The sequence below is a fragment of the Scomber japonicus genome, chromosome 8 (genome assembly GCF_027409825.1).
Source record: "Scomber japonicus isolate fScoJap1 chromosome 8, fScoJap1.pri, whole genome shotgun sequence".
Lineage (NCBI taxonomy): Eukaryota > Metazoa > Chordata > Actinopteri > Scombriformes > Scombridae > Scomber > Scomber japonicus.
Window position 1 is genome coordinate 19,533,267 of NC_070585.1, and position 19,129 is coordinate 19,552,395.

Here is a 19,129-nt window from a genome sequence, read left to right on the forward strand (position 1 = left end):
GGACATTAAATCCTTATAACAGAAAGCCTGCATTACAAAGAGGAAGCACAGGTTTTGACAGATGTGGACATTTACCAGACAAAGAGGGTCTGACAGAAAGATGGTGTTAAGTTTCATCATAGGAAGTGTTTACATGTGCATCAGTGTCCTGGTGCACCACATTTGGTTTTTTTTTTTGAGTAGTCCAGTTATGTGTTGTGAATCTAAATACTATATCCTGGCTTAGAGAAACCTGGATATAACCTGGAGGACTATAGAAACCAGCATATTTCTGACCATTCACTGTTAGTAGAGAAATAACTGAGTGGTATAAGATGTCGAGGACTCAAGAAACAAACTGGACACCAATAATCCGAGACCTGGATGCAGTTAGAATCATGTACACAGTTCATAACTGAGCTACCAGGTTTCTCATGTTAAGGTTAATCCTGAATATGATCAAAACCATCATAAGACCCCAAACCAGGTTACTCCCGACAGCCCACAGCCACAAACTTCAACCTCAGGCGATACCATCAAACACTTGTCGAATGGCCCCTAGACCTGTTTGTCTGGAGGACTTTGGCCTGGCTGGAGATACCATTGTTGCACTTCATTTTATTCTATATTCATATTTTTAGTTCTTAAACTGGGTTTTTTGGGGGGCTTCAATCTAATTTCTAACCCAGAATACTAACATAGTCATGCTCAGCCCTGCTCCTGTGCATATAAACACACTTATATTTTTTACATCTGTCTCTGAACTATGAATTCATTTACATATATGCACTAGTATCAAGTCTTTCCTGGTGTGGATATGGTGTTTACATGGAAAATGGGAAACCTGGTTCACCCTCAACCAGAGGCTTGTCCAACTAGGCAAAAGAGCCAGAAGATATGCAGACCAGAGAGGGTGCTTCTTTAGTCCATGTTGCAGATGGAAGGGGATTTCAGGTGTTAATGATTATATCCATGGAGCCACCTGATATATGCGGCTATATTTACTGCATTTAAGTGTCAGATGTAGCTGAAACTAGCATGAAAAGGGGTGTACACAAAAACAATAGCGTCATATAGAAACTTCTGCCTGCTAAAAATGACATCTTACGCATCAGCATGTAAACAGCATGTTACTATTGTAGCTGCTGGAGGTGGAGCTAGTTTACACTACTTTATATACAGTTAGCTTAGTTTAGTCCAGTGGTTCCCAGTTTAGGGATCAGGCCCCTCTAGAAGGTCACCAAATAAATCAGAGGGGTCGTGAGATGATTAATGGAAGAGGAGAGAAGAAAAAACACAGCTCTGATACACAAATGTATATATTTGGTGGAGCGTTTAACAACTCAGACATCACACATAGGCTACACACTGCTTTATGAAAGACAACAAAAGCCAAAAATGTTGAAAAGTCACCCTTGACTATGTGTTGTATATTAAAAGCTTGTTATGTTATCCATTGTGTCAAATCTTCTGAAAAGTAACTAAAGCTGTCAAATAAATGTAGTGGAGTAGCTACAGTACAGACTCAGAGTACAACATTGTCCTCTGAAATGTAGTGTACTACAAAGTAGCATTAAAAGGAAATAGGCCGACTTGAAGTAGCCTACAAGGAGGCTACTTGATTAAATGTACATAGTTACTTTCCAGCCCTCTCTGTGACTCTGTGTGTTTGTTGCTCGGTCCTGGCCTGTTTTTGCCTCTCTGCGCTGTTGTTTGCAGATGTTTATTAGCATTTTCTAACCTTGCGGCCCCGCCTCCTGCGCTGTGATTGGACACACTGTTACCGGAGCTGTCGGCTGGGCTCCGGGAAGCTTTCCTCTGCTCTGTCAGTCCCGTCTTCGGCTGCACACCGACCGGCTGCAGCGACAGAGGCTCTCCGCCTTTTGTTAGCTATAGCTTGGAAAGACCCAAGAAAAAAAAAAAAAGACCGAGCCGCATCCATGCAATAGCACACCGTTTTTGGAAAATGATCATCTGTACGAATAAAATGGAGTACCCCCTAAGAACCCAGTGCCAGCGAGTTCAGAAACAGGTAGGTTAAAGCTGACATTAAAATGGAGAAATAACACTTTTAACACAATTAAAGCTAGCGGCTAGCTGTGTAGCCCGAGTACCGTTCATTCATTTGGCCGAAGGGTTTATTTTATACCAATGAAAAACCTCCGTAACCATTATCTGCAGTGTTGCTGCTGTTCATTTTAAAGCTTTAAATAACTTGTTAGGTCAGCCAGCAGATGACATGTTTAAATGTTAAGTTTGTTTTAATCTCACAACTTTTTTTCCTCACACAAGCGGCTGAAGCTAGCGAGCAAAAAAAAAAAATCATCTTCTTATCTAATGTTAGCTCACTTAGTATAAAAAACGTGTCTCAATGTTAGTGTTAACATCTCACTTAAAACACGCCACTAAAACAGCTTGTCGTGCTTGTGTTAGAAGGCTGAGAGCTTGGCACTTTTCTTCCTTTTTTAACATCATTAAACATGTTGCAGCAGTGAAAATGTGAATTAAAGCTCGCTGCGTTAAATGACCATATAACGTTGAATATCATCCTTTTTTCCTCTTCTTTTTATTTTTGGTTACCGTTTTGGTGTTTTGTGAGCTCAACATCACACAGGCTTGCACAAACAATGTAACCAGACGCTTTTGTTGGCTCAACAAAGACGATTTCTGAGCTCTCTGTTGATATGTGCTCATATTTATCTTTATATTTGTAATAAAACTGTGAGGAGGTGTCTGTGTGAGTGAGCAGTGAGGAGGAGAAAAAGCTGGAGGTGACAATGACGTCATCTGAGGATTTGGGAGAAAAGTGTCTGTCAATTAGGAGACTATGAAGTAATGCAGTACCATTAAGGACCATACATAATATATATATACATGTAAGGACGAGCAAAAAGGACATATGAGTGTAAATGGTTTTATAGCAGCTGAAATATGATTAATGTGTTTTTCAGCTTGTCGTCTTTGCTAAACATTGCCGACTTTTCGTTGTGCTGTTTTTTTTTCCTTTCTTTTTTTTTTTTTTGCTTTGCTGAACTGGACTGCCAATCAAAGTTGTTTTTCTCCTCTGTCGGGTGCTCTTTCATTTTGCAACAGAGTGGGGGCGCTGTCTCGGAGAGTGCAGTCCAAAAAAAGACATGTTTGCTGCAGATTAGAGTCCTGAAATGGAGCAAAACAGGCAGGAATGTGAGCAAGAGAGACAGATTCAAAAACCTTCCACTTATATTTTTTCTCCCCCTCCTCTTAAAGTGCAGTTCTGTGTGACTTTTCAACGTCTCACTCACTCGGTTGCTTGTCATCTTCAGTGTCATTTGAATGGTAGGCCTATAATACTGCACACGACACTTGGAAAAACATTATTGTCTTTAAACTAGGATAAAAATATGTAGTATATGGCTTTAACGAAGGGGAAAAATAACCACACGAGTCCCAACTATTTAAATCACAACAAGTATTTGGCAGGCGTGTAAGCCCTACCACATTTGGAGCAGCTGACTTTGATATGATCCACTACACGCCCCTGGCTTGTTTGTTAATGATCAGAGTAATGAATTACCCTGTTATCAGCCATATTATGTTGTTTATAACAGCGTCTCCTCCTCTCCTCGCTCTACCTGCCTGCCGTGTTTTCTGACAGGTTCAATCACTCATCTGCTGTACGTGGGCTGTTTTTCATCCTGCAGCAGTGTTTTGTTTGTCTTGATTGTGTTGTATGTGCTGCTCCTTCCCTTCCCTTCCCTTCCCTTCCCTTCCCTCCCCTCTCCTCTTCTCCTCCTCTTCTCTCCTCTCCAAAACCTCTTTGGGCTGCAGCTGGTTTGTTTTGCGCTACTCCCCGAGTTCAGGTTGCAGAGCCAAAATTGCCCCAGCTGCTTGTGTTTCCGGTGATGAAGGGATGAGGAGGAGGAGAAGGAGGTGGAGGAGAGGGGGGGGTTAATGCCGCCAGGACGCCGGAGCATGATAAGGACGGACCCCCTCTAGGCTCAATTGGAATGCAGATTGAATGTCCTTCTCCTGTATCTGCAGCAGCCCCCCTCCTGCAGCCCACCAACACCATCACTCACACACAGACACACACAGATACACATACAGACACACACACACACATGCAGACAGACATACATGCACACACGCACGTCTCGTCTCGAGCTGACACATTTACCCTTGGAAGACTGCCTGCTTCATTTTTCCCCACTTTTCATTTGTGTGTCATCTTCTGCGCGGCTGCTCTTCTTCTTCTTCATATTCCTGCGTGGACAGTGCTGCTGTTTTTGTTTGTCGGCCTGCTATCAAAGCCCGTCTTTGTCTCCATTTACCTTTCCTCCCCTCAGTGACGTCACCCCTGTTTTTCATTTCTCTGCTGCCTCTTGCTCTGCTCTGATCAATAAACAAATGACCTCTCATGTGCGTTGGGAAGGAGGAGGGTTTAAGGGTTTTTTTTTTTTTTTGAATGTCAAATGATCAGTACCTGTGAACAGTCCCTCTCCTGTGAGCTATGTGTGTGTGTTGTTTTTTTTTTTTTTAAATCTCTGCAGCCAGGCCACAAGTTTGAATTCATCTTGTGATTTGAATACAGCAGAAGCAGCAGCACTGTAATATCAACATCGCCGTCTCCTATTCATCACCCTCCAGCTTGTTTTTGAGTAGAAAAATAGCCGTGTTTCAAAATCAGCCGCTGCTGGGCGGACTGTAAGCAGAATTAATAGGTTTGTTTGCACAAAGCCTCAAAGTGCTTGTGCTTTATCAGCCTGTTTGCATCTTTTTACTTGTGAAACCAAAATATGCTTTGTAATACTGTACACAGTTGCCCTAAATGATGATACGCTCCTTTTTTGCTTTATAAATCTACCCACACATGCTTGTTACCAGTTCTTTTTTTTTTTCCTCTTTTCATGCGGGTATTTTTTTTATGTGGGTGGACAGTAAAGGAGTGTATCGCCTTATCAAAAGAACTGCGGTGTGCAGCTTTGTGATTAGTTTGAAGTGAAATAGAGATGAAGTGTTCATTGTGTGTCTGGGCACAGGTATGACAAAAACCCCCCGTCTAAACTGTCGTCCCCTAGTTTATGTCAGTCAGAAATATTGATTAGTTGTGCTTCCTTAAATATTCTTCATTAATTCAATCTTCTGACACCCACAAAAAAAAAGGAAACTATGTTCAAGACAGAAGGCCCAGATTTTTAAAAATCTTAATAAATGTACATGAAACATCGCCACAAACATCATGCATGCTTTGTCAAACCGGACGTTCAGCTGAGTTTTAAATTTGCTTTCATGTGAAGGTGTCGGCAGACTCAGTTACAACTGTAGGATGTGTCATTTCCTGCCATGCGAGTGTTCACGTCAACCGTAGTTCCTGTTTCAATTTGACTTTGTCATTTTTGTCCAGACATGTTTATGAGATTACACAAAACAACAATTTCCTCTTTTAATTTTTGAGAGGGCAGTGAACACAAATCCCATCTCCTCAGTCTGTGTCAGAGTAAGTGTGGTCACTTATTTTTCTCCTGTCGTCAAAGCTGTGAGCTTGAAGGCCAAATATATGACAGTCAGCTAAATGGTTTCTGGCTCATAGAGATTTTTTCTTTGTTTGTTACATTTCTGCTGATTATTTATGTGTTGTCTTCAGTGGGTTTGTCACCTGGGTGTAGGGTTAGGATGCGTCTGTAATTTCAGCTTTAACCTGTAAAACAACAGTTTGAACCTTTTGTTGAGTTCATTCTCACACAGAAATTTAGTTTCTCTTTCCTTTCTTAACAAGGAGCTGCAAAACAGATCAAAGTTGGATGACACTGGGCAGGGTCGATGATGGTGATGTGCAGATCCCACATCAAGCGACTCAGTAGATAAACTGTTCTCTTTATTTCCAGTCTGAGAAGTCTCTGTGTTTGTCCTGCTGTAAGTATATGGGCAAACTGCCAAGTATATTTATTGTTTTGGGTCAGTGTTGAATGTTGAACTGTATCTAATTGAACTGTAATGCAGGTAATTAATTGTTTAATTTGCAATTAAAATATTTTTATAAATCTGCAAATACATTTATTATCCAGCGGTTTGTGAAGGGTTAGATTTGACCGGCCTCTCAATAGATTCATTGTTTTTATGGCTGGTGAGTGAAGTAAATCTATCAGCCAGTTGCATCATTCAGCAGCATTTGTCTGGTTGTTGATGTTAACTTTGAGCCCTGGCTGCAACTAACAATACTGATAATGGATTAATATGCGATATCATTTTCTCATTTAATCATTTAAACTGTGATACTTCAAAAACTACAAAGAAACACTGATCTCCCTTTTAGCCCGAGTCCAAAGCAACATCTTTAAATGTCAATCTACAACAATATTAAACAGAGAAAAGGAGCAGCTCCTCAGATCTGTGAAGCTGGAACCAATAATGTTTTTTTGCATTTTTTCCCGACAAGTTACTGAATTGATCGTTTCTGATTCATTTTCTTTTGCTTAACTAATCGGCTATTTGACGAATCGTTGCAGCTCAAAGCAAATCCTCAGATGTTACAAGCTGAAACCAGATAATATCATAGCATCTCACTTGATAAATGACACAGAACTATTAGTTCACCATTAACTTTCTGTTAATCATTGATCACCTAATTGTTTCAGCGCTAACTGAACGCAGTAAGTCTCTCAGACACTCTGCTGAGCACAGACAGCGTCAGTCTGAGCTCCTCTTGCGTCTCTCACACTGAACAGAGAGCAGCTCAGCACATTATTGACAATCAGATGAAAGTGTAATTAGTTAATGTCGCGATCCCGGCTCATTCTGAAGTGGCAGACTAGTCCTTAACAGATCATACTTCAAGTGTTTGTTCTATACAGCGTTGCCCCCTAAAACGCTGCCCAGTACAAAACCCCCTCCCTCCCCCCCTCCTCCTTTTCCTTTAGCCAGTTAGTGCTTGATGGAGCAGTAACCTAGATTCAGCAGCTCAGCATACTAATCAGCAGCTCTTGTGTTTGTGGAGAGATACTTGTGTGCGTGTGCTTGTGTCAATAGGTCTTTGATTGACAGGCACCTGTGCGCTCCACGCTCCCACCGCACACTCTCTCCGATGTGCGTCGACAGACAGACAGGAGCGGATCAGGGTCTGTGTCTGAGCTTGTTTCACGTACAGCCAGATCGCTCACTGCGTTTTTTTAATTCTCCAGCTCCTTCCAGACCTTTCCCCTGTTTCCTGACAGCAAATAGTAGATTAGGGAAATATAAATACCAGATAAAGAAGGATTTGTTTAATGTTTGATGTGTTATTATAACGTCTTTGAAGATCTTAGCGTGGACTGTATATAGGTCGAGAGGGGGAGCATGTTGCAGGGTAAGGAGGAAACCCTCATCCACTGCGGGGAGAAGTGAAATACCACATGGAGCTACCAGCCAGATAAACATGGTGCCGAATGCCAAAGAGCTGCGCGGGGCTTAAATTAAGTAACAAGGCCGGCTGGTCGCCATTTGCTTCAAATATCTGTGACATAAGATGAAGTGTTTGTGATATTACAGGCCAGGAATAAAACTAGATAGCAGTATGCGCTGTAAGAAGGAAAAGTCTTTGCCAACATCTGCACAGTTCACTCCACAGCAAGCCATTTGGCTTTGATCAGCACTGTGCACTCAGGTTTCACATGCAGGGGAACTGGGCCCTCGCTCGTGGCCACTCTCCCAAACACCTTTTCCTAGAGGCCATTGTATGACGGCGAGAGAGGTAATAAATGGCTGTGCCTACGAGGGCAGGCCAGCTTCCCCTCTCACCATGGGTCTGTTTCTCTTGGCCTCAGGTTCCTCAGCCCAGTCGCTCCTTTGTTTGTGTGTTTGGTCTCATCCACTTCTCTGCTGCTGCAGCGCTGCCCTCTGCACGGCCTCCTAAGCCCAACTTTCACATTAGTTCCTTCATCTGTGGTTGTTCCTAGCCTGTAAATCCCCCGTTCAAAGGACAACTCTGGGTGTTTTTCTTCCCTTTGGTCAATTCGCAGCATTCACTTGTATTTCACAGAAATGACGTCTATAGCACACGTACACATATCTGTACATACACAGTGCTCGATTCATCCACATTTTATAATAATGTCGTGTTTGAAGCTGTACCTAGCATGAGGGTCTGTTCAAGGTTCGAGCTCCCAGCTTGAGCACCGCTGTTTGCTTGTTTTATTCAGAGAAAGAATAATGAAAGGAATGCACCCACTTGCTGTCGGTGTCACAGCATTGAGGCTGCTTGTCCTCGGATGTTTTAAGGTGTGAAAAACGACTCCGGTCTAAAGCACAGGCCTCGTCTGTCATCACATGTCTCTAATCTCTGTTGCTTCAGCTTCCAGCGTTAGAAGAAACCAAATAAAACTCGTTCACAGCAAAACAGCTCGAGGGTTTTAACTTTTCCCATCACAAACAAACCTCCATCTCCCTTCTCCTCCCTCTTTGTGTAGGTGATGGTGAACGGTGAGAAGGAGCGAGTGTCGCTGCTCTTCACGAAGGCTCCGGTCAGCAGGGGGAGCGTGGACGCTGTGTCCCAGCAGATGGCCTCTCACCCTCAGTACTTGGAGAGCTTCCTGCGCACACAGCACTACATTCTGCACATGGACGGTCCCCTGCCATTGCCCTACCGCCATTACATCGCCATCATGGTCAGTGATCATCTCACCTCCATACATATAGTTAAACAAACACATGGTTGTTTGAGAGGAAGTGGGTTTAGTCACCAGAGATTATTCCAGTATTATACAAAATTAAAGAACAACAAGCTCTTTTGTTGACTTAGTTATTTTCCTTTTCTCTTGGCATGCTATCCAGGCTGCTGCACGACATCACTGCAACTACCTGGTGTATCTACACTCCGCCCAGTTTCTGAGGGTGGGTGGGGACCCTCTGTGGTTGCAGGGTTTGGAGGCAGCACCTCCTCGCCTTCGCCTCCTTGACCACATCAACAAAGTGCTGGCCCACCAACCCTGGCTCACCGCCTGCTCACACATCCAGGTACAGCAAAGCAACACACGGCCGAACCACAATAACATCACGTAGATTTGATGTTTTTACATATTATCACCGACAGAAAAACGTTGTTAGAGAACTGAGGATGCAGATTAACGAGTATAAAGACTAATAAATTAAAATTAGCTGTTAATGTGACCTGTATGACCCTGAGCTCTTGTCTCTGTCTCCCTCCAGTCTCTGCTGAAGTCTGGTGAGCAGTGCTGGTCACTGGCTGAGCTGGTGCAGGCCGTGGTGATCCTGGCTCACTGCCACTCCCTCTGCAGCTTCGTGTTTGGATCTGACACAGATTCAGACTTTGCCTCCCTTTCCAAATCTCCCAACGGTACCCCACCGACCTTCTGCCCCTTTGATGCTGCCAACGGCAACACCAACGTGCCTCAGTCTCTCGCCACTCCCTCTGAGCACATAACACGGCGACGGGTAACACTCACACTTGATTTTATTAAATTATAGAGAAGAGCAGAGCAAAAAAATCCAGTTCAAAAAGTTGTTGATGTTTTGAACATTTGTAACGCTAAGAAACTATCAAAGTGAATTTTATTAATGTGTGCAGCATCCATTAAGTGGAAATAAATATGAAGGGTTTTTTTTCCCTTGCCTTTTGAGATGAGACTGCCGACATACAAAAACAATCCCTCTGATAATTACAAGCTAATGCATTGGAGCTGCAACTAATGACTCATTTCATTATTGATTAATCACTAGATTATTTTTTACCATTTTGAACTTTAATTATACTTTTAGTTTATAAAATGTCAGAAAATATTGAGTGCTCAAAAATGATGTCTTCAAATGGCAAGTTTGTTCGACCAACGGTGCTAAATGCAAATATATTAATTAAAAAAACTATTAAATTAAAAAACTGAGAGAATCAGCAAATCATCAGACTTTAAAGAACAAGTGTGTAGGATTTAGTGGCATCTAGTGGTGAGGTTGCAGATTGCATAAACTGAATACACCTCACCCTCCACATTCAGATGTGTAGAAGAAACCTACAGTGGTTCAAAACTTGTGAAAAATGTGAAAGTCCCTCTTCAGACAGTGTTTAGTTTGTCCATTTTGGGCTACTGTAGAAACATGTCGGCCTCTGTGGAAGAGAACCTGTTACGGTAATGAAAGCACAACAGTTCTTATTTTAAGGTGATTAAACACTAATTAAAACATACTTATGAATATTGTTCACCATTTCTGCCAAGTCTGTTCACTAAATTCTACACACTAAGAAGCTGAGACTGTTTAATGTTTCTGTTTATTGCCTTTAATTGATTTATAGACTACTCAGTTAATTGATTAATGATTTCAATGTGACTCTACGGTATTCTATTAGAGCTTTTGTTCACATTGAAAACTGTAGGGTTTCAGCATTTAGGGTGCAAATGAAATTCATGTAAACAATATGATCTGTTACAGAAATCATTTATAATGTGAAATACGTGGTTCAGTTAGTCCAAGCATGTTTCTGACCATAAAATTATATATATGGCATAACTTTGAATTGAAGAGTTCTTTGTGTAAATATGAGAGGATTATGGGAGATTCTGTGATGATGAGCACATGATCCGATTATTATCTGGTGCTTCTTCTTTGTAAGAAACTTGAGAGTTAATCACACTTCACTTCCCTTCTCACTGTCTGGTTTTTGTGTCGACAGTCTCTGGACTCCAGTTGTGATATGGTTTGTCTGAAGGAGAGGATTCAGAAGTCTCAGGAGGAGCGAGAGAAGAGAGAAGAGCGCCTGTTGCAGACCCAAACACTCCAACAAACAGGTACAACAACAACAACAACAACAACTGACGGACTGAAACTGAACATGTTTCCACTGACCTCTGATGTTTATCTTGAGCGTTACATTCAGGTCACATGGTATGAAACTTGAGCAATTACCACTCATCAGCCACACTTATGGACCCTCTGCTTTCCTCCTTTGCTGTCATCATCTCTTTTTTTAGATATGGAAGAAGAGGAGGAGATGATATGCTTCTCAGACCCATCGCGTTTTATCACAGACCCTGACTTTTGCTATCAGGAGTTCACCCGGAGAGAGGAGGACCACTTCCAAGTATTTAGAGTTCAGGTGAGGACGTGGTATTTTCAAACGCATCTGTGCTGCAGTCAAAAGCAGTGAAAGCCGACCTCAAAATGGACAGTGGCCAAATTAAGATGTAAATTATATGTCGCAGTAAGGCAAAACCAGCTGATAAATAGTGGCGTTGACATTTTAACACATTGGTTTGGCAGACCAACCTGAATGGGTTCCTGGAAAGAAAATTACACATGATTGTGTTCACATCCGCGCTTGATGAAGTAATTATAGTTGGTCAACTAAATTAGGTTTATAAATTTGTCATTTTACATCTTTGTATGCTTTGAGCACCGTGAGTTTGGAGTAGAATCGAACTAAGCAATTAATCTGCACAGCATTTCCTCAAATAATTATTCATTCATTCATTGTTTATTTTTTTAAAAGTCACAAAATAGTGAAAAATTATTATTAGTCATAATTTCCTAGACTCGAAAGTGACATCTTCATCTCTTGTTTTTGTTTGACCAACAGTTCAAAACTCAAAGAAATCCAGTTTATTATCACATGAGACAAAGAAAAGCAGCAAATCCTCACATGTGATAAACTGGAATTAAATAGTATTTGTCATTTTCTTCTAATAATCAAAATAATTACAGATGTTAATCAATTATTCGACATGGTGGCCTGACATGTGGCTCATATCGACTCACTCTGCTTCTTCAGTGTCTTTAAAAATTGGGGGGGGGGGAGATACTGACTTTGATGATCCTCAGATATTTTTGTGTCCCTCAGTTGAAGCCATAAAGTGCTGACTCATCATATTGATTGTTGCAGGACTATTCGTGGGAGGACCACGGCTTCTCTTTAGTCAACAGGTTGTATTCAGACATCGGGCACCTGCTTGACGACCGATTTCGGAGCGTGACCACCCTCCCATCGTTGCACAGCCCCGACCTGAAAAGGGCCATCTGGAATTACATCCATTGTGTGTTAGGAATACGGTGAGACTTCATTTTGATGCAATGAAAGTAAAAACACACCAGAACCCTTCTTCTTTTTGTGTTGAGTTAATAAATGTGTTATTTGTGGTTGCAGGTATGATGATTATGATTACGGAGAAGTGAATCAGTTGCTGGAGCGGGATTTGAAGCTGTACATTAAGGCTGTCACCTGTTTTCCGGACGCAACCAAAACACCAGTGTGTCCACTGAGTTGGGCTCTACTTAAACCTTCGGAACGGGTGAGATGACTTTAAAATGTATTTATTTTTTTAGATTTTGTTGGCATAGACACCTTTATTAAGCAGTAGACAGACAGGAAATATGGGAGAGAGGGGGGGGGGTGACATGCAGCAAAGGACCTCCGATCAGGATTGGAACCGGGGTCGGCTTCGTATGTGGCATGCGCTCTAACCACTCGACCACCTGCGCCCGTGAGATGACTTTTTACAGCTGACAGAACTGAAACACTTTTTTTTTTCTTTTTTAAAGTATATTTTTTCGGGCTTTTTTGCCTTTAATGTACAGGACAGTGGAGAGAGACAGGAAACAGGCAGAGAGAGGGGGAATGACACGCAGGATAAGATCACTCGGCTCGGGATTCGAACCAGGGTCACCTGCAACGAGGACTGTAGCCTCAACACATGGGGCGGGCGCTCTACCCGCTGAGCTATGCTCAACCCAGAACACACTTTTTTAACACATATGTTCAATATTTTGTTTTTTTATTTTATATATTATATATTTTATTTATTTAAAATAACATTAAGAACTGCAATACAACATGAATGCAACACAACAGAAAGGAGGGAAAAAAACAAAGGGAAAGATGCCAACAACAACAAAAAAGGGAGAAGGGCAAATATAAAAAAAAACAGTAAAAATAATATGAAATAAAAATATACTTAAGAAAAATATTCAATTCAAAGGCTATTACACTACCAAAATATAGTGTCCTAATTTCTTACTCTCTCTCCCTCAGATACATGTGAATTTACTAATCATGGAGGCGCGGCTGCAGGCGGAGCTTCTCTACGCTCTGAGAGCCATCACTCAGTACATGATTGCCTAAAGTGCTCGGAGAGGCACAAAGTCAAAACTCTCCACCGGTACAGAGAGACGCGAGGGCGGATATCTCAGCAGCTGACAGCCATGTGGGACGAGAGCGGCACTTTGAAGGACACAGAGCACCATCGTTTTGTAGCTGTGCCTCATGAATGTGGTCTTTCTCCTTTTTTTTTTTTCTTCTCTCAGATTAAATGTATTTATACCATAGTGTGCCACCTCCCCCCCTCCTCCCAGCTCCACCCCATCTGCAGAGTCCCTTCCCGCGATGTCCTCTCGAGGAACATCTCGGCTCTCGAAGGTTATGTGCAATTATTACTAGAGTTGTTTTTAATTTTTACCTGTTTTGTGTTCCAGCTCCGTCAGTGAGAAACTGCTTTGTTGTAGCAGTGTGTTACCAGTGGCCAATACTCCTCTTTTTAGTTCGATCAGTCCTTTTTGTATTAACTATTCTTTCCCCAAAAGATCTTTTTGTACAGGTTATATGAATGTTAATGGGAGACCAGGGCTTCTTTTTTTTTTTTTTTTCTTTTCTTTTCTTCTTTTGGACAATCCTATTCAGTGTTGGTGGACTGTGAAGGACGACGGTTTTGCTCTCCCTAACATTTCGTATTAAGGCTGGTAAAGAACAAACACAGAAGTGACACTGCTGGAAGTTATCACATCACTATAGTTTCTTTTAATAAGCACTTTTTAAAACTTTATATATTTATAATTCAAGGTAGCTCATAAGTAGAACTTGAGGCACACAGTGTTGTGGGTCTAACGCCTTTCTTCTCCGCCGTATGGCATTTATTGAAGATTTTTAGATTGTGTGTCTGTAAACTCTCAGACTCGCTCTTACGTTTCAGCCCCAGATGTTTGAGTGAAGATCTGAGATGTTTCAATGAACTGTTGCTCCTTCCGTTACTTTCAGTTCAGCGCTGACACCGAGTCTGAAGTTAATGATGTTTGCAAAGCTGTTTAAAACACTCAAATTATAAAATGAAAAGAGAGAAACTGAAAGAGGTCAGTGAGCTGTATCGAACAGTGACAATTAAGCTGAGCCATTCACAAGATGATTGTTTTTGTGTTGTTTTTGTACTGACGCGCTTCAGACATGATCAAATCAGAGATTAAACTGCAGACCAAAGGTTAAAAGAAAACAACTCAACCTTTCATAACCACAAGTTGAAATCCATGGTACAATTTGCAAAGCAGAACAATGTACCAACTAGTTATTAACTAGTTGTTAAAACACTTGTATCTTTTTGTTTCTGTTGTTTTTTGTTATTTTTACAGTTTTTTGTAAACTAGAGTACAACTTTTGTTTTGTTTTCTGGGTGTGACGGTAAGACCTGCTTGTTGTGCTGCAGCCTGGTTAGAAGTAGATGACTGTTTTTTTTGTTTTTTTAGGGTTTAGAGTTTAGTTAACTGCAGGACGTAGGAAAGAAAATAGAAGTGCATATCTACAAAAAGCAAAAGCGTTAACGCAGGTGCCTTCAGGCTACAACTGGAGTGCTGCTGAAGTGGAGGGATGTGACTACTGTAGGCTGAATGTGGGCTTTGGTTGCAGCTGGGAAACGCCCCCGGACCTGACAAACTGAACTGTTTCCCGCACCGTGGGGGGGCGGGAGGGGGGTTCCCAGGTGTTGGTCAGCACCGTTTCTGATGAACATTACAGCTGTGAATGGCCCGTGTTTTCTATCACACATCTTCTACAAGCCCCAGCATCTCAGCAAAAGAGCCTTTGACACAGATGGATGTTAAAATCGTTCAACTTTAGCAGATTAAAATAAAAAAAGGACATTTAACTAAAAAAATTAAATAAATAAAAACCAACTTTAAAAAAAAAAAGAGACAGAACAAGAGAAAAGACAAAAAAATGTTTTTTGAAAATGTGAAGAAATGTTTTCTATAAAGATGCTCTATGAAAATAACTCCTGTCTGCTGTTTTCTGTTTTATTGTGGTTTCTTTTCTCCTCCAGACTACTCATTTAATCCATTTTCACAAAGCAATCCCTCCGTTTTTAGGCTTTTGTACCACTTACTGGTTTGACTGAATACGATAATCACAAACTTGCCTCAGAGAGAAAGTCAAACTCTTGAAATAAGTATAAATTGTAGATTCATTTGAAGCACCTATCTTAGTCTTGTCTCCACTTGCTGGGTGATTATTATGATCTTTACACACTGAAATGAAAGAAAGCTGTCGGAGGCACGAACTGGTGCTGAAAACAAACAACCCTGTTTGTAAAATACTTCTGATTCGCTGTAAATAAGATAAAACTTCTGCCTAAATTGGCATTAGAGGTCCTTGTCTAACTTTCAGCCTAGTCAGTTTGTTTTTGTTTTTTTGGTTGATGAACTATCCAGGAAGAACAAGAGATATGGTTGAAGGCTAGAAAAAGCCAGGGGGTGGACTTCAATGTAGTTTGGTCGAAGCACCGTCATAAGTGCTGGATGTAGACACTACATTTGTGTAATTTACAGTTTTTTTACACACATTTCTTGTTGCTGATTTCAGTTTTTGACAACTCTTGAGACATGTTCTTCTTTACCAACATGAAGCTCAGCACAACAGTTAAAATGACATTTAAAATGCTATCGAATTGACCCATAACCCTAACAACAAGACAAGCACTTGTGTTTAACACAGTGACCTGAAGGCACAAAGCACCTGTCAACAATGTATCACTGTTGTCATTTCAGTAGCTGACACATTCTGATACTCAGAAGTGCCAGTGAGTCACTCTCTCTCTGCTGCGTGGCCCAATGTGTGTTTATTTACAAATAATAGATGTAGCAGAATAAAGCAATAATTACAGACTCATTTACAGTCATTTTGTGTTAGTTCTGAACTGAACTTTTAAACCTTCCTCCACTCAAAACTGTTTTCACTCAGACATACAGTATGTGCAAAGGGTGTTTTTCTGATAGGTGAGATCACAACTAGTTTAGACCCAGTTCTGGTTCAGTCTGACACTTACACAACTGTGATGGAGAAACACTGAGGATGGACTTTTATATCAAATATACTCTGTAATTCTTTAATGAGGAAGGGTTGTATGTAATTTTAATACCAATTTTAACTAATTAAATGTGTCTTTAGCTGTTTTACAGTAATATATAAACATGTAAACTGTCAGTTCGCAGTTTTCTTGATGTCTGACCTTTAAAAGAGAAAATATTTTATGCTTTTGTGTCATGAAAAAGAAGTCACCACAGCTGAATCCACAATGGCTGCTGTTGTTGTTTTATTCAGCAGCGCCCCCTGGTGGCAGACCTGCTGAACAGAAAACAGTGACTGCACACAAACTTGCAGCACATCTATGCACCAATGAATGGGACAAAGTGGGTTAAACAGTTTATTGAATTTATTTCTGCTGTTCAGAACTGTTTGTCATCTGGCTGACTTTACAATGTGTAAAGAGAGAGAGGAGAAAAAAAGACAGAGGAGAGGTGGTGAGGAGGAGGAGGAGGGAGGGAGGGGACTATCAACATTAATCAAAAAAATCATAAAATGTAATTGGCTTATGCACATCTCATTAATCCCTGTAAACCCCACCCACCCCAATGTAGGTAAGTAAAAAAAAAAAAAACCTTGCCAAATACTAAAATACTGTATCAAATGGGGCAATTTCAAAAACATACATTGAGGGACTAACTGCTACTTAAAGGAAGAAAAAATATGTAGATAATTGTAATTACATAAAGGGGAGAATGAAAGGAAGTAATAACATCGGGCCTTCCTTTTTTTTCCGCTTTTTTTTTTTTTTTTTTTTTTTTTAAAAAGGAGGCAACAGTAAACTAGAGACAGTGCAGCAAACCATCCACCAACATGCTGCAGACTTTCTGTCAACTGCTCATAACGTCTCTGACACCTGTGAGAAAACTGGAGGGGAGTTGGTTGCATATACAACTTTCTAAAAATACTTACATGTATTTTTTATTTATTTATATATACACATATATATATATATATATAAACTCATAAAAAGAGAGGGGGGGGGGGGGGGACTGATTTTGTGCCATCATACCAAGTCCAGATCCTTGTGTTGTGTACAGATAATTCAAAAAGGCCCTGATATGCACCCATTGCAAAATATGCCATAAATGACATCTAGCACCATTCAAAAACAGCCAAAAAAAAACACTTGTGGAAACAATAAAGAGTGCTTTACACAAATCAGGAGCTAACATAGTCACATAACTACAGTGAAATGATGAATATTAAAGAGTTTAACTGCAGGGATGTGATTTCTGATCACAAAACGATGTACACGACCCTCTGTGGTTATGAACAAGTAATTAAATACAAACACAAAACACAAAATTTTAAAAGGGGGGTATGGGGGGAGGGGGGCTGTGACGAAATAAAGTTAATCTTGCTACAGAGTAACATCATGCTATAGTGTTTTAAATATTGGCAGTCAAAAAAAAACAACCCCCCCACCCCAAAAAAAATATAACCCCGGGGGAGCAATGGTACTGATATACATGTCTGGAGAGCTACGATACATTTCTCTAAAAGGGAATTCAAATTTGAGATCAACTCTTTATTTTAAGACAGAAACGTCTCCAGGAGAACAAAACAAGACGTGGCGTGTTGGTTTCCAGTCTGTTGCTACAGAAAATACATAAAATAAATATTTAATTGTTTTTTGCTATTGTCACGTATTGTCTGATTATGTCCGTGCAGACTTGTTTTCCTGCTGTTATTCTTCCGAGCGACCCTGAGAGGTAACGGTTGTATTAGTCTCGTTTTGAGATGAGAATTCGGCGGCAGGTTGAAAAGTGGAACGATAAAGGCTGTCTTTTATTATGCCACATTTCAGCGCAGATTTAAAAAAAAAAAAAAAATCTTGGATTTACAATTAAAGGTGCAGTGTGTAGAATTTAATAACATCTAGTGTAGCGTAAATTGAATATAATATTCATAAGTATGTTTTTGTTAGTGTATAATCAACTGAAAACAGGAATCATTGTGTCTTTATATCTACATCATGGATGTATTACGACGACTGGATACACCGACACAGGCGGGGCTATCTATACCTATGAAGACAAAAAAGTCTGACTTCTTCCACACAGCATCTGCATTTGCGGGGCGCACAGGCCAAGCACACTAGCGACTTCCATGGGCCAAGTCAGCTTTTTCCAGTTTAGCTCTCCAGCTAACTTGAGTGGGAATAAAACAATTTACTAATGCGGCTCTTCTAGACTTTACAAATGTGATCGGACTGAATGGATTAAATTGTGATTGTGAAACAAGTCAATTTGAGGTGGTTGTGAAGCTAAAAAAAATGTAACATTGTAATTACACAGTTTGGGCACTATGTCAAATTGGCTTCAAAGCTGGGGCGGGTCCTCTTGCACAGAGCCCTCCATGTCTCTACAGTAACCCAGAATGGAAAAATTAAACACTGGCTCTTCAGGGGGTCTTTGGTGGTTTTCCCACCATAAGTTCTCCTACATACTTGGAAAGGGAGGGAGAAGGAGTGGTATTCAGTTTGTTGCAATCTACAAACTCACCACTAGATGCCACTAAATCCTACACACGGCACCTTTAATGCAGAAAAGCCAAAAGAAAATAAAACCCTTGTGAGGAAGATCACCGGGGATTTTTGTTATAATGGTCAAGTATTGATGCACTTTGCCTCAAAATTGTCTTTCAAAAGTCAGATTTCATGTTACAGGCATCTTTTGCAAAGCTTATGTACACTGAGATACTGTGTCAGGCTCAAGCGCTCCCTAAATGCCATGCAAATGCAAATATTAGTGTTCCTTTGGTTATGTAAAAAATCTACATGCATCTCATCCTTTACAAAAATAAACGTATAGAAAATTACCGTTAAAAATTATCTGAAAATGCTTCCTCCAATGTAAAAAAATCACTTGTCATTAGTAATATATCCATATGTATTAATATCTCATTTATTACCTCCATCTAAATTGTATATTAAAACTATAATCAAATATATTCTTTTTTTGTACTTCTCACACAGTGAATTAATTTCTTTCAAGTTAGTACTGAATAATTAAAGTGTGAGAGGATATTCAGACATCCCTCAACCGACCCCATCCCCGACAAAATATC

The 19,129-nt window shown here is 40.5% G+C and overlaps 1 protein-coding gene across 1 annotated transcript; it reads left to right on the plus strand.

Moving 5' to 3' along the window:
* The first annotated feature begins 1,839 nt into the window (after positions 1 to 1,839).
* On the plus strand, positions 1,840 to 14,963 carry sesn4 (sestrin 4). Its single transcript, XM_053323439.1, has 9 exons — positions 1,840 to 2,011; positions 8,400 to 8,597; positions 8,764 to 8,946; positions 9,139 to 9,384; positions 10,616 to 10,730; positions 10,914 to 11,038; positions 11,822 to 11,988; positions 12,083 to 12,227; positions 12,968 to 14,963. The coding sequence occupies exons 1-9, from the start codon at positions 1,946 to 1,948 to the stop codon at positions 13,055 to 13,057; spliced, it is 1,335 nt and encodes a 444-aa protein (XP_053179414.1). The 5' UTR covers positions 1,840 to 1,945; the 3' UTR covers positions 13,058 to 14,963.
* Positions 14,964 to 19,129: the final 4,166 nt, after the last annotated feature.

What these genes read in the sequence shown, in the direction of transcription:
- sesn4 (XM_053323439.1), top strand. Translation starts at nt 1,946, where the DNA reads ATGATCATCTGTACGAATAAAATGGAGTACCCCCTAAGAACCCAGTGC. An exon ending in AGCACATAACACGGCGACGG is followed by an intron (nt 9,385 to 10,615) that starts GTAACACTCACA and finishes TTGTGTCGACAG; the next exon opens with TCTCTGGACTCCAGTTGTGA. An exon ending in CATTGTGTGTTAGGAATACG is followed by an intron (nt 11,989 to 12,082) that starts GTGAGACTTCAT and finishes TTGTGGTTGCAG; the next exon opens with GTATGATGATTATGATTACG.